Raw genomic sequence first — 14,177 nt, 5'->3', positions numbered from 1 at the left:
GGGCAAGGCTGCATTGTGGTTGTTCCTCTGGTCTGTGGGGCCCACAGGCCCCGGGGACGGGAGGATAAACAGGGTACAAGGAAGGGGTAAAGAGTCAAGAGTCGGGTGAGAATCTCAACTCTGCCATATACAAGCCGGATGACCCTGTGGGCCGTACTTCTTGGAACCTGTTTCTTCATCTGTAAAATGGGAATATTCTCAATGGGACGCCTGGCACCAGTCCACATGCAAAGGTCCAATAAACGGCCCCCGTTCTGATCACTTGCGCGTTCGCACTTGAGCAGCTCCGACATGGGAGAGCCCTGGGTGTGTGTTCACAGTGCTGGCGTCGGTTCACGTGGGGGTCAGGCCCTGTCAGACAGAAGCCCCCTCTTCCTGTCAGACCTCCCCGACATCCACACTTCATCCCTCATCCGACTCATCTTTCTTCCCAGAGTTGTCTGTCTCCCTCTTTCCTTCCCTCCTTCCTCTTTCTCCCAGAGTCCAGCTGCCTCCTCAGTGGCCCTCAGAACCCTTGCCGTGTCAGGCAATCCTTCTTACCCGGTGTCAACATCCCCAGTGCTCCTGGGACGCTGTGAGGGGAAAGGCTGCTTGTTTCAACCAACCCACCCTGTGCATTTATCTCAGCCCCATCTCCCCCGGACCGGCCTTCAATCCTCCCCTGCTCCATAAAAATATCTTGTTATCTCTTCAACTCACATGTGCTGATTTGGTCTGCCTTTGCTGCTTACATCTGCAATCTCTCTGTCTGAGGCTTCCACTCAGACCCGGCTGGTTTCCAGTCTGGGCCTAAAGGCACTGACTCTCCAGAGTCCTGGGTCTTGAGGAGTTTGTTCTCATCTGTCTCCGAAAACCAACCTCATTCAGGACTTGAGTACACATGGCTGTCTGCTGGCTGGGCTGGAAACCCACCAGCCCCTTCCTCTGCTGTCTGGCTCTCTCATTCCTTCTCTAGGCCAGTTCAAGAACTAACCGAATCAGGATTTTGCAGAAAAAACGGAGAAAAGCCCGGCGCCCTCCCCTAAAGCAGCTACTTTCTCAGCGCAAGAAACCAGACCAGGTGCAAGGGCGCCTGGGTGGCTCAGTTGGTTAAGAAACCAGACCAGGTGCGATCTTCATCATCATGATCATTTAAATTTACTTATTACGCGTTGCGCAGATTTCAATCACTTGATACACTAACACTGTCATTAGAAGCAAAGACCTAAATGAAAAGGGCCAACACCTTCATATTTTCTTAGGGATTTGTCTTCCTTCCTGTGGAAGCTTGCCTTCCCTTACTGTCTTGGGCATTTACCTGTGAGAAATTCAGAGCCAGCTGTGAGGCTCTGAAGAAAAATGCCCCCAGTCAAGAACCACTGTTCTTCTCACATACACACACACCTCTCTCTGACACACCTGTTCATCCAAGACCGGAAGAGCAAACACCGGGCAAGGAGGACAGGCCTCTGGAAGCCACTGCCCTTGCCTGTTGGTACCCAAGGCGCTAAGCAAGTGGTTCCTGGTAGGAGCAGGACATGGGCTGCTGGCTCACAGGGAGTAAGTTCGCTCGAAAACCACAGAGTTCCAGGTTGTGGGTGTCGGGGAGGTCGAGGCCTGCTGTGGCGATGTGGACCGAGGACGGTACAAAGGCTGGATACACAGCACACACCCAGGGAGGCCTCCCTGCTTGGGGCGAGTCACCAGCAGAGGATGGGGAGACTGGGTTGGAAAACAAACCTCCTGATGGATGGATTCACCGGGGCTAACACGTGCAGCATGCATGTCCTCACCCACAGCTCCATGGGCCACCGCAGCACAGCCACAGGCCATGTCCCCTGGCTGCTCTCTCTCGGCTAGACAGGCTCAGCGTGGCCTGTCTAGAGCAAATCTCATCGGTCGCCTTTCAGCAAGTATTTATTGAGCCCACTCTCCAGGTCCTTGCTATGGAAAGGGTGGCTCACGGCCCAGCTTGTGAGAAATGCAGACTCTCAGACCCTGCCCCAGAACGTCCAAATCTGAGCATGCCCCTTAGCGATTCCTCGGGTGATGCATATGGTCACTGAAGGTTGAGAAGGCCTTTCTATAAGTAACTCAGGAAAGGGAGAGACCTGCTCCTCTCTAGCAGCTCACAGTCTGGCTGGGAAGATATTCTGATCTGAAACAATGGAGCAGAGTGCGAGTCTACACCATCAAGCATGATGCAGTGGATACAGAACACCAAGACCAAGTCCTGCCTCAACTTCCTCCTTTGTAAAGGGGCAATAATACTTGCCCTGTCGACCTTACAGATTGTCCTAGATGGGAAAGCGCTACACCCACCGAGGTTACTCTTTAAGGTTATGTACTTAGAATGTTACACAAGGTCACACATGAGGGGGCTACGGATGACTGGAACAGTCTGCGAAGATCCCAGCAAAGGAGAAGGGGGCTTTCAAAGACATTGAACCATATACTGAACTAGACACCATAGTAAAGCAAGAGGGAAAAACGCACATTTTGACACGTGCACCAAACAGAGCCCCTTGCTGGAGCGGCAGAGAACTCCCACTGACCAACTTTCACCCTGACAATCGACTGATGCGCCGTTCCGTGGGTCTCAGAAGCACACACTCACTGCCACCCAGAGCTTCACAAAAGACACAGAGCAAGCAGATGTCATCTCTGTACGGATGCTGGCAAGAGCCCTATTGCTGCAAACCTCACCTCTGGTTGGGGGTATATGAAAATGGCTTTGTCATTTTGCAGAGCTGACTGATGAAGATGGCTGGACACTGCTAGGGGACGTCCGAGGGGCGGAGCTAAAGGAAATTAGCAGGTGAGTTCTTGGGTAATTGGTTTCCTAGGTAATGCTTATTAAGCCTTTGCTGCGTCCTAGATCTCTCTTTTCTTCTTTCTTTTCTCTTTTCTTTTCTTTTCTTTCCCTTCCCTTCCTTTCCCTCTCTCTCTCTTTCTTTCTTTCTCAAATTTAATCTTTACAATAATCCTATCTAGCCGGGGAATCTTTTGCTCCTACCTTACAGAAGAAACTAGCGATTTAGGATTTGAATCCAGGTTGGTCGGTTTACCAAAGCCCATAACCTTAACTGTTGCCCGCTAAACCGCTAAGGTTGTGTGAGAATCTCTGGTCTTCCTCCTGTAGTTGAGACAATGTGGCTTTGCTTTTGTTGTAAAACCTGGCTCGCTCTGACTTGCTGACGTTGGCCATGCTTGTCCTGAGCTTCTCCAGAGAAATGCTGTCTTCTGGCGGGAAAAGATAAAACTGGCTGATACAAATGAGTCACCATACTAGCTATAATTAACAGTGATGCAAGAGCCAGATGCAAACGAAGAGGGGCCCCAGGACCTGACTTTTAGGCGGCCCAAACTCTGAGCTGCTGAAGAGGGTCTCTGTGGCTGAGCTGCTATCTGCTCTGGATACATTGTAAGTGAAGAAAGGAAACCTGGACCCATGCGCACTCCAAGCTACTGGAGCTGAGAGGGGCGGTACCAAATCAATCTCCTTATTTACAGCTGAGAGACCACCGTACACCAGAACCAGAAAGAGAGTTCACGGTTTATACATAATGTAGACCTTTGCTTTTAGACTCTGCTGCCCTGGAAAGTCTAAGCCCTTTCAACCTGCTGAGCTGATTTATAGCAACTACAGTTGGCAACTCAGTTGTGCTAGGTGTTCAGCCTATGGCCTCCTGCCTGCAGTATGTACCAGCGAACTTTCCAGAAAAGACCAGTCATCATTAGCATCCCTATTCTCATTTGCTGACCTGGAATAACAAGTGATACAAGGATAGCCTGATTAAAATAAACCCTCGAGGGCGCCTGGGTGGCTCAGTTGGTTAAGCAACTGCCTTCAGCTCAGGTCATGATCCCAGGGTCCTGGGATCGAGTCCCGCATCGGGCTCCCTCCTTCTCCCTCTCCCACTCCCCCTGCTTGTGTTCCCTCTCTCGCTGTGTCTCTCTCTGTCAAATAAATAAATAAAAAATCTTTAAAAAATAAAAAAATAAAATAAAAAAATAAATAAACCCTCGAACGCGCTTCCCACCAAGCCATCCACGGACCCATCAGACCACAACATGAGCACTACCACTTTACGATGCTGGCTGTTTCCAGGAAGGGTAATTGCCTTCTGAGGTTTGTCAGAAAGAAACAGAGAGAGTAGTCAGGACATGGATAGACTACACTAGTGATCACTGATGTCCGGTAGCATCTTCTTACCTGTTTTAAGACAGTCTCAACTGTTCTTAAGGTTTGAACACAATGCAGCTGATACAATCTTGCCACTTTCCTTTTGAATAGACTTTAATTGAGAGTGAAGTGAAAAATGCAGGTTACATTTTAGTGTTATCATTGATACGTTGTAAGATCAACACCAAAACAGTGATGCATCTAACATTTATACATTTCCTAAGTTTAGCTGTCAAAGAGCAAATCATTATCAGATATATATATTTACACAGTAATTTCAAGCAACAGTAAATAATAAACACCCTCCTTTAAGCACACACGTGCACGCACACACACACACACACACACACTCAACCACCTTTAAACCATGGATTTCCTCACACTAGTAAGTCTCATTCTGTCACATACGCTGGTAGACTCAAAGTTACTTAACAACAGTCTTATCAGTGGAGATCCTGGACCAGCCCAATTTTCTTCTAGAATCACTTTAATGTTTACAACCTGAAGCCACATACCCATCGTGGTCTGTACACTCTAAGGACACCCCAGATGGTAAAAGTGAATCCGACTTCCTTTGTGTGAGGAGATATGTACATCTCTGAAGATGCATGTGACTACAACTCAAAAAAGTCGAAAATAAACAAAACCCAAATCTCAGATCTCCAAGCACAGTTTCTCAACAGCACTGTGCTAATGTTAACATAATTAGTTGAACAGGAAGGTTCTTTGAGATTTTTCTACAGAGGTACTGGTTAGTTCTGATTCCTTCTTCAGCTGCTCGAAACACACACGTTTTTTTAAGGTGCCTGGTAGCACTACATCCTGCCTTCCAGGTTCGCCGCCTGCCTAACCTCCGGGATGTCGGACGGGACTCAGCCCCAGTGCCTTGCTCTCTGATTTATTTCTGGCTGTTAGTAAATGGAAACCATGGCAAAGTTTACATTAGCAGACACATACACATGCCCTGGCCTATAAATATTCTATGATGGAAAATGGTACAATGACTCCATTCCTAGTGAGAACGAGTGTAAAAGGAGAAGAAGAGGGGGCGGGGGGACATTATCAACAGTGGCTTTTCTTCCGGTGGGAAATCCAGACCAAGTGGCGGAGATGGGATTTTAACTAACTGGACATTGTCAGCCACTTCTCCAGGGCCTCTGAGTCAACCAAAAGCAAGCCAAGCAAGCCCCACGCCTCCGGGCAAACCTGGTAGGATCCAGCAGTACAGACATCTTGTCTCGGGAGCTGGATGAAGAAGACCACCTGCCATTTCCTTCTCAGAGAGGTGAGGGAGGAGGAATTTTAAAGTCGGATTTGCAAGGAGTTCACACACTGTCCTGCCTGGGACACAGACGTGTCCCCCAGTCGGACCCCCTCAGAGCGCCAGCTGGAGTTTGGTCATGTTTCTCTGGTGCATGTTGTGATGGCGGACTAATTCGTCTGAGCGCGCAAACTTTTTCTGACAACTGGGCCACCGACAGCTGAAGGGCTTTTCACCTGTTGACACAATTACCGGTCAGAGACGCTTGCGGCAGAGAGACTGGGCACAAGTTCAGCTATCCAATGCCCCAGTTAAATCATCCCAAGGCACCCACTCCCAGTTCCCTCTAGTTCTTCCCCTAGGCTAACAAATCGGGCCCATTCCATGAAATGGCAGCACCTCTGCGTTCTTCAGGATTAAACTACTATAAAAAGTATGAAATATTATTAAGTCAGAGGCCTGGGGAAATGGCAGGGAAGGAATGAGTCTAGTTAATCAAAGTGTCTGGGCAATTTGTATGTAATCGAGGGGAAAACATTTGTTTCACCCTTTGCTGTTAGACCGTTTTGTGAATTGCATGAATGTTTCCCCTGCACTGTCTTCCCAGGGAACTGAGCTTCACTGGGCCGCAGGGGCTCAGGATCATCACCCTGGATATTACTGATTGATTGCCCTCCTGTAGTAGAGCGTGACCGTAGCTTTAATATCTCTGCCTGTGGAGATATTCTGGATGGGCTGGGTATTTTAAAATAAGTCACTGATACCAGTTTGCAGGACATTTGCTTCTTTTACCTCAAAGTGTTACTCAGAGCATAATCCCCGTTCGAGTTGAGGCATGATTTTAAGATTTTTTTTTTCTTTTTTGGTTTTAAGATTTTTAACGAGCCTGCCAAAAGATCGAGACCACTCCATCCAAGGAGCTCTCAGAAGTTCCTTCCAAGCCTCATTCTGGACAGGGAGGATAATCAGCATTTATGAAATGCCTAATATATGCCCAGCCATGTGCTGGGCATCATCTACATACATTATTTCATGTATTCCCTACAACAGCCCTGTAAGACAAGCATTAGTATCCCCACTCTGGAGATGAGGCTAGACCGCTAGTGAGGGCAGACCCAAGCAGGACTTAAATCCAGGTCTGTCTATTCCAAAGCCCACGCCCTTGGCCGTACCCCACCTCCCAGGCCTGGCCCTTACGGAGATCAAGCTGTGGCTTAATCCGAAGTAAGAAGGCCACGGGAGCCAACGTCTGTTCCACCGGGGAGATCTTCCCAGGGTATCACTGGTCCCACCTTGCCTCCTCTGAGAACTACTGGTTGGGACACACAGGGAGGAATGTCCCAGGGGAGGCGCTGTCCCAGGGTCAGAACTGGGGGTGATCAAATATAGGGTAAAACAGTCTGCCAGTGACATGGGCCATTTTGCGCATATACAGATACGCATAGGGTTGGAGGAGGAGGGGGGCAGAATAAAAGGGACGATAACTTTCTCACCAAATTATGAGCTCAGGACTAAGGAAAAGAAGAAACACGAGAGGCACCTGAGTAGAGCAGAAGAGATGCCCACCCCACCAACTCTGGGGCACGGGTACCTTGACCCTGTCTATAAATGGCAGCCTATTCGGGCTGAGAATCTGCAGCTGCATGGGGGCTCATGACCTCGTATTTTCCCTCACCTCCCACTCACTGTTCCTCTGCTCTTCCTGATCTGGCTCCTGGCCGTCCACCCCAACCTCCAGCCATGCTGTCAAAGATCATCTTCCAATGGACAAAGCCCAACCCTTTCTCTTGTTGGTCTTCACTCTCCTCAGTCTCTCAATGGCACTCAGCTTTGCTGACCTTGGCTCTCTTCCTGATTCCTATCCTCCCTGGGCTGTGAGATGAACCTATGCTCTTTCACCAAGAAAGAAGGCTGTAGGACAGGGTAGGCTGGGAGCAGAAGGAATTGGGTTTGCTTCTTACTAGCTTTGGGACTGTAGACAAGTCATTTCATCACTACGTGCCTCGGTTTCCTCATCTGAAAAATGGGGATAAAACATGCCTACGTTCTTCTTCTTACAAGGAAGGATGTTGCAAAGATACAGCGAGATAACCCTAAGCCTTGGCCCTCCTTCCAAAGCTAGAAAATACACAACAAAGGTGGTGCTATTTTCGTTATGAATCACACAAGCTTGCGGAAAAGCAAAAACTTTCAGCAACCCGTGAATAAATGTCCTGTTCCCCTCTCTATACTAGTACAAAGGAAATAATATCCATAGGCTGATATGAGTCTGGCAGAAACCATGTCTGCTCCTGGGACATTAACTTTTAGCCCAGCAAGGATTCAGGTCTCTGAAAATAGTGTCATGAAATGTGAGCTCTCCGAAGAATAAATATTTGGCTTGCGAGAATTTCTGCTGTTTGTAAAGTTGATGATCCAATCAAACTGAGTGACACAGTATAATGTAGCAAACTGGTAACAGTGGGGACCTAGCTCATCTCCTCCCTTCCTTCTGGCCACGCAGTAAAAGAGTGTTCTTTTCACATCTCCCTTCTGCTCTGTGGTCCCCACCCCATCCCTTCTGAAACAATGTTATTAGTTAAAGACAGCCATGCACAGTTCTCAGAACTTCTACACTCGTCTTTTCCAATCTCTCACATCACAAACAACTTCATTCAACAGTATTTTTTAAAAAATAATGAAAAATAAATGTGAAGAAAAGTTTACGCACTTGTTTTACCTGTATGAGTCCTGGTGTGGGTCTTCAGGTGGTCAGACCGGGAGAACTTTCGCTGACAAGTTTTACACTGGAATGGTTTCACACCTAAATGGACAGAGAAGGTCTAGCCGCAGCCCTAACAATGTGGGAGCATAATGAGGCCCCCGGGGCCAGCTTCCTGGAGGTGGCCGGACAAGCCAGGCATTTCCAGCCCCCTGGTGATGATGTCTGCCTCTCCCTCAGATGTCCCCCATGCCCCAGGCCTGGCACAGACCACCTGATTCTGCAGAGTAATCCCAGATGATCTGCTTCTGTCTGGGGAACAACTATTCCTTAACCACAAACGTCCAGCTTTCCACCAGAGTCTCGGCTGTGTCCAAGACTGAAAAAGTGAATCACACTCTACAAATTGGATCATGCTCTCCACCACCCTGGTCTTCACCGCTACTCAGTGTATCATCAACACATGGCTACTGGGATCCCACTGTTCTGCGGTTTGCAGGAGAAATGTGGGATGTTTCCTTGTCTTTTTTTTCTTCAGAAAAGGAAAATCTCCAGGGGCGGGGGGTGGTGGGGAACACGATGATTGGGAAAAGCTAAGCAAATGGCTAACCCTCTCACATCCACATTCAACAACAAAGAAAATCACAAAATCAACTGCAACCCAAGAGAACATAACTGCCAGCAATGAGAAGTGAGCCTACAAACCTGTGTGTCTTCTTTGGTGTCTTTTGAGCTGGTCTGAACGAGAAAACCTTCGTTCACAGTCCTTGAAGTCACACTGGTATGGTTTCTCACCTTGGGGAAGACACATATGCCGTTTGAAAATGCTGCTGGAAATGGGGATCGCATGAAAGGCAACCTCTCCCCCTGGGACTGAGGGATCCCAAAATGCCTACGGCACGCCGGTAGACCTTGTTAGCATGCTGCTATGTGAGGTTCAAGGCCCTCCTACACACAGGCTCTTGACAGTGAGTGTAGAATGGGGGACTGGTTGTATGAGGATGGTCCCTAACCTCTGAGTTATAAGTGGAGGGGAGCTCAGGTTCCGAAGCTGGACACAAGGGTCACACCCAGCTCTACAACATAAAGCTCTGGGTGACGTGCCATTTCCGTATTGAGAAAGGGGGCCTATAATCTCACAAATTCAAAGGCTTTATGAACAGACTGAACCAGGCCATCCACATAAAGGGCTTCTTTGCCCAGTGCCAAGCCCAGAGGCATGCTCCAAAAATACTGGTGGAGAATCTTCAGATAAATCATAAGCCAAAGAAGTCTTAACTCTTCAACTGAGCTGGAGGCAGAATTCTGCGATGGATAGGCCTTGGAGCTGACCCCATGTAATAAGTGTTTTATGTTTTATGGCCTGAAGGTTCGGTGTTCTCTACTACTGACTTCTCATTTCTGGATCAAGCCTGAACAGCTCCATGGTTGTGAGACACTCAAGTGAAACCAGGAACCAAAGTATTAAGAAAGGTGTCGGTATTCCTTTATCCGAGAGAAGTCAGTAGTGGGATTACACAACCTCCTGCCTCAGAAGGGAGAAGCCCCGCCCTGTCCTTGCTAGAGGAAGTTCAGCCAAACACTGCAAACGAAGCTCCATGAGTGCACTGAGCGACCTTGGGCCTTCCCAACTTCTTATGAAAATTCTGAGTCACCGGTATTCTGGGATAGAGAGGAAGCCATCCCGGGACCAGTTGTTCTTTCTGTTGCAGGGCATTCCCTCGTTGTCTTTCCGGCCTCATAACCTCCTCTGTTCCCCTGATTAATCTGTATTCCCGCTATACCAGAGCTCACCATTCCCAAAATCTGCCTTGCACTTCGCTCACACCAAATGCCCTTTGTCCCTATCTCCACATTCATTCCTCCCCATCAAAAAGTCGACTGTACGTCCCTCATCAATGCTGCCTGCTTCCTCAGCAATACTTCCTGGAAATTTCATGTTCAGATCGAAAGCCCTTCTCTTCCTCAGTACAGAATGTATTACAGAACATCTAACGTGGTAGGCTGTGTCCAGAGCTACCTGCCTCCAGGGGCTGGAAAATCCTGAGGGCAGGAGCCTTTCCTTCACTTTGTATTTATATCTAGCCCAGTGCCTTATACTTAAACAGCCCTACTCAGTCGCATTTCTTTTCCCTGCCTTTCTGCCTCTGCTCCTTCTTTCCTTCCTCTACCGCACCCTACCGACCCTTTGATGGTTAGCCCAAGCGCTTCCTCCTTCTGGGATGACTTTAGCTCAAATCAGCAACTCTTCTCAGCTCCTCCAGCCTCTGGTTTAGTACACTGTCATATACTCTCTTAACCCCTCTTCATTTGTGTGTATCCTAGCTCCAAAACAGACCATCAACTCTTTGAGAAGGGGGTTTGTGACTTGGAGTTAAAAGCCATGAGCATGGGTCCTGCTTCCACTATATCCTACCCACCTGATAACCGGTCAGTGTGTGGGGATTAAATGAAATAATCCATGTAGAGAGTCTGGCACATAAAAAATATTTAATATAAAAGTACTTAATATAATAGTCGTACTATTGTCATACGTAGATAAGAAAAGATGGCATTCTTTCAAGAAAAGCGCTGCAGGACTGTTAAATACCAGGCCACTCTCCTTGTCCTCCACAAAGAAGAGCTTCTTAAAGCCTCCGGTGGGTCTGGGGGTCATGGCTACCTTGCCCACAGCTTCTACTTCACACAGACATCTCCCCCTCACTTCTTGCTAAGTGTCTCTTCCCCAGTCAAGGTTTCTACAACCATATTGCCTTCAGCGTATTCCCTTGCATTTCTCCAGCCACAATTTTACTTTATCGTTTTTCTTTATAACCTTCACAGATACTTTTCAAACGATCCCATTTGGAGAAACATGTAAAAATATACCAGGCCCTTAGTTCTCTCATCTTTAGCCTCAGAGCATGAGGTCTACTGAGTGCAAACTCAGGTTTGTTCCAGAACTGCATCCTCCAAACACAACAACTTAGCAAAGTCCAACGATCTGAAGAGATGTGAATGCAGCTCACTCTCTTCCTCAACTTCCCCAAAGCAAAATAAGCAGTCATAACAAAATAGTAAGGGTAATTGTAACAATGAAACTGTCTTTCCAGTTACAGGGGAAAAAAACAAACAAACCACCAGCCCCCCTGTAGGAAAGCCTGTATTTCCCACTGCTTCCCTGCCGTGGAGACCCAACCACACTCCCGTCCAGTGCCCACAGGCCAAGAGCAAACATTTGTGAAATGGCTGTTCATACTCAAGGTGGCCAACAACCGACGAGGCCAATTCTCTTTCCCAGGGGAAGGCAGATCCCTTGACCTGTGGAAAAATCCAATTTTCCTTGACACATCATCAAAAATCTCTTTTTTTTTTTAAGATTGAAAACAAAAATTAAACCTACGAATCCATTTTCCCATTCCTATCTGGTTGGGTATTACTAACTCACACAGCTCAGTTCTTCTTTGGACCATCTCTCCTTAAGTCTTATTGACCTTGCCCATCAATCTCTCAAAACTATCTGATTACCAAATTCCCAGAATAGGTCCTCTCTCTTCAGAGATGCTAATAGTATTCTGATAGTTACACTATTGTTTATTCAGTCCTATTAACATAAGGTACTATACTAGGTGCTTCATATCTAATGCCTTGCATTTAATTTGATTTAAAAGTTAATCTAGACTTGGGGCACCTGGGTGCTTCTGTCAGTTATGCATCTGACTCTTTAATTCCAGCTCAGGTCATGGTCTCAGGTCATGAGGTCAAGCCCCACATTGGGCTCCACACTCAGCGTGGAGTTGGCTTGAGATTGTCTCTCCCTCTGCCTCTGCCCCTCCCCTGCTTGTTCTCTCTCTTTCTCAAAAAAAAAAGTGAATCTAGTCTTAACACTGGAATAAGATATGCGTTACCAACTCCATTTTCCATGAGACAAAATGAAGTTCAAAGACAGGTTAAGTAACTGCTCAAGGTCTCACCACTTGGTTGTGAAGCCAGAATTCAAACATAAGTTAAGTCTCTTTAGTTTGGTGGAATTCTTTTTCCACCACTCTGCTCTGCCCTCCTGAAGACAGTTTATTGAATTCTTTATTAAAGGATGGACAGTCAGGATGCAAAATGCCCCTGCAGCCTTTTTTTTTTTTCAAAGCATTGCCTACTATCAATCCAAGAAATTTCCTGTGTCCTTAGCAGTGGGACCAGGCAGGAACAGGAGCTCTTGAACTACCCTTGCCCATAGGCCACGGGAAACAAGGCTAGACAGGGGACACACTTACCAGTGTGCTTCCGGCTATGCATCTGTAAGTGTGACAGCTTAAAATATCTCTTATTGCAGCCCGGGTAAGCACACATGAAGGGGCGTTTCTCACTGGTCTCAGATGCTGACCGGACAAGAGTCGGGGCAACTCCGGGCACACGTCGCACATCCTACGAGCAGAGTGTAAGAGAAATGGAGGCTTTAAGCCACATGTGAACATTCATGTCAGTCCTGAGGGGAAGTGAGCTTTAGAAAATACCCAAAGAAGGGATGACAGATATAAGAACTAAAACCACTCCTATCCATACCCCAGATGCCCACAGCAGACATCACTAATGGATGACAGATCAGGACATGCTACAGTGCATCACGCCAACATCATTACTACTGATCAACCAGAACTGGTACTTCACTGAAGTTTGTTTGGGGTTGCTGATCCAGACGATCTAGAAAAGAAATGCTGGTGACTGCAAGAGCTCCCAATCCATCCTGTCTCTCAGCTTTTCCACTTGAGGCAGTGAGGTCTAGAAGTCCAAAGTCCCAGGATCTATTTCCTCCCACTTGGACACACGGCCACATGACCTCAGGCCCAGTCTGCCATGTATGGGGGAGTCCTTATTAAGAGAAAAACACGGGATACTGAATGAACCCCAAACTGACCAGGCTTTCCAGGTGGGAGTAAGTGACAAGGAAGGAAGAGCCCCTGAGAATTGGAGGTTCTCTCTGTGAAGGGGCTGAAACCACCAGACTCCAATAGCGTAGCCAGTGTAATCACTTAATAGTGAGACCAGAAAACACTGTGTCTGCCTTCCGGACACTTTCTATGTCCTTCACTGTTGATTCCCTTCACCTTGTGGGAGTGGGTACGTGTATGGTCAGTTCTCTATGACAAGGTGCTAAGGGGACACAGAAACAAATTCCCCTTCCGGCTCTCAGGATCAATGACTCATGGACAGGAGAAGTGGGAGTGCCCCAGGGGCCACTGAATCCTCCTCATTCTCTTACAGATGTGCAAGTCAAGACCAAAGTGCACATCCATGCTTTGTGTTAAGACCCAGAACTGCCTCTGAGCTTAACCCATCCTGTGCTCTGTGCATCTTCCAAACCATGCTTATAGTCTAGATTCTATTTCTCACTGCCTTGCACTGTGAGACCTTTTTTGAAGGAGAAGTACTGTGGTGACATACAAATTTGCTGTTGATAGGCCACAGGGTCTCGAGGTCAAAGGGTGACGTAAATTTAAATGGCGAGCCAGCTGCGTCTGACTATCATACTCTAGGAGAAAACGAGTCGGTGGTGAAACAACACCTGTGAGGTCTGGAGTCCATCAGCAGCTGTGACAGTGAGTCTCACAAACCGGGCTTTGTAGAAAGGAAGGCAAAAGGGGCTTCTTCATTTCCTTTGGTTCAATCGAGATGCAGCACATACAGCAACAGGATAAAAAGTCGCGTTGTCAAGGTCAGTCAAGGACCCTGGTGGAGGATGCCAGGAGGAGAGACTGGGATGACTTCCTGTACCTCCATCGGACTTCGGGGCTTTCTGTCACCCTCACCTTTATTGTCACCCTTGGAAGGTTTGGGCAGAGGGAGCACGTTATTCTATCACCATGATGCTCCTGGAAACATCAACCAGAACATCTCAGAGCTACCTGCTCCACACCTCATGTGGGGACCTGGCTCGCACACAACTTACTTCTAGAATACTGACTATTCTCGTGAAAGTATCACTGCTGTCACTCATAAGTGAAAGTCACAAATGCAGACCCTTGATAACCATGTGCGGTTCTGACCTCCCCAAAGAGGCTTTGCTGAGGTGGCCT

At 47.6% G+C, this 14,177-nt stretch overlaps 1 protein-coding gene across 11 annotated transcripts in view; it reads right to left on the bottom strand.

Annotated features, from left to right (window-relative positions):
• Positions 1-5,540: 5,540 nt before the first annotated feature.
• Positions 5,541-14,177, bottom strand: part of WT1 (WT1 transcription factor) — a 46,630-nt gene continuing 37,993 nt past the window's right edge. For 4 of the 11 annotated variants that reach the window (XM_064575884.1, XM_064575880.1, XM_064575882.1 and 1 more), the window contains 4 exons: positions 12,378-12,528; positions 8,833-8,922; positions 8,146-8,229; positions 5,541-5,662 (listed from right to left, as the gene is read on the bottom strand). In XM_064575884.1, the coding sequence (XP_064431954.1) occupies positions 5,541-5,662; positions 8,146-8,229; positions 8,833-8,922; positions 12,378-12,528 (447 nt within the window). Of the gene's footprint in view, positions 5,663-8,136; positions 8,230-8,832; positions 8,923-12,377; positions 12,529-14,177 lie in introns of all 11 variants that reach the window. The other 7 variants (XM_064575887.1, XM_064575879.1, XM_064575881.1 and 4 more) reach the window with 3 other exon arrangements.

Source organism: Mirounga angustirostris, unplaced genomic scaffold, assembly GCF_029215605.1.
Source record: "Mirounga angustirostris isolate CCGP_5_RB_7025 unplaced genomic scaffold, mMirAng1.0.hap1 SCAF_13, whole genome shotgun sequence".
Taxonomy (NCBI): domain Eukaryota; kingdom Metazoa; phylum Chordata; class Mammalia; order Carnivora; family Phocidae; genus Mirounga; species Mirounga angustirostris.
The sequence above is the reverse complement of the archived record's forward strand: the minus strand, read 5'-3'. Positions and strand labels throughout refer to the sequence as shown.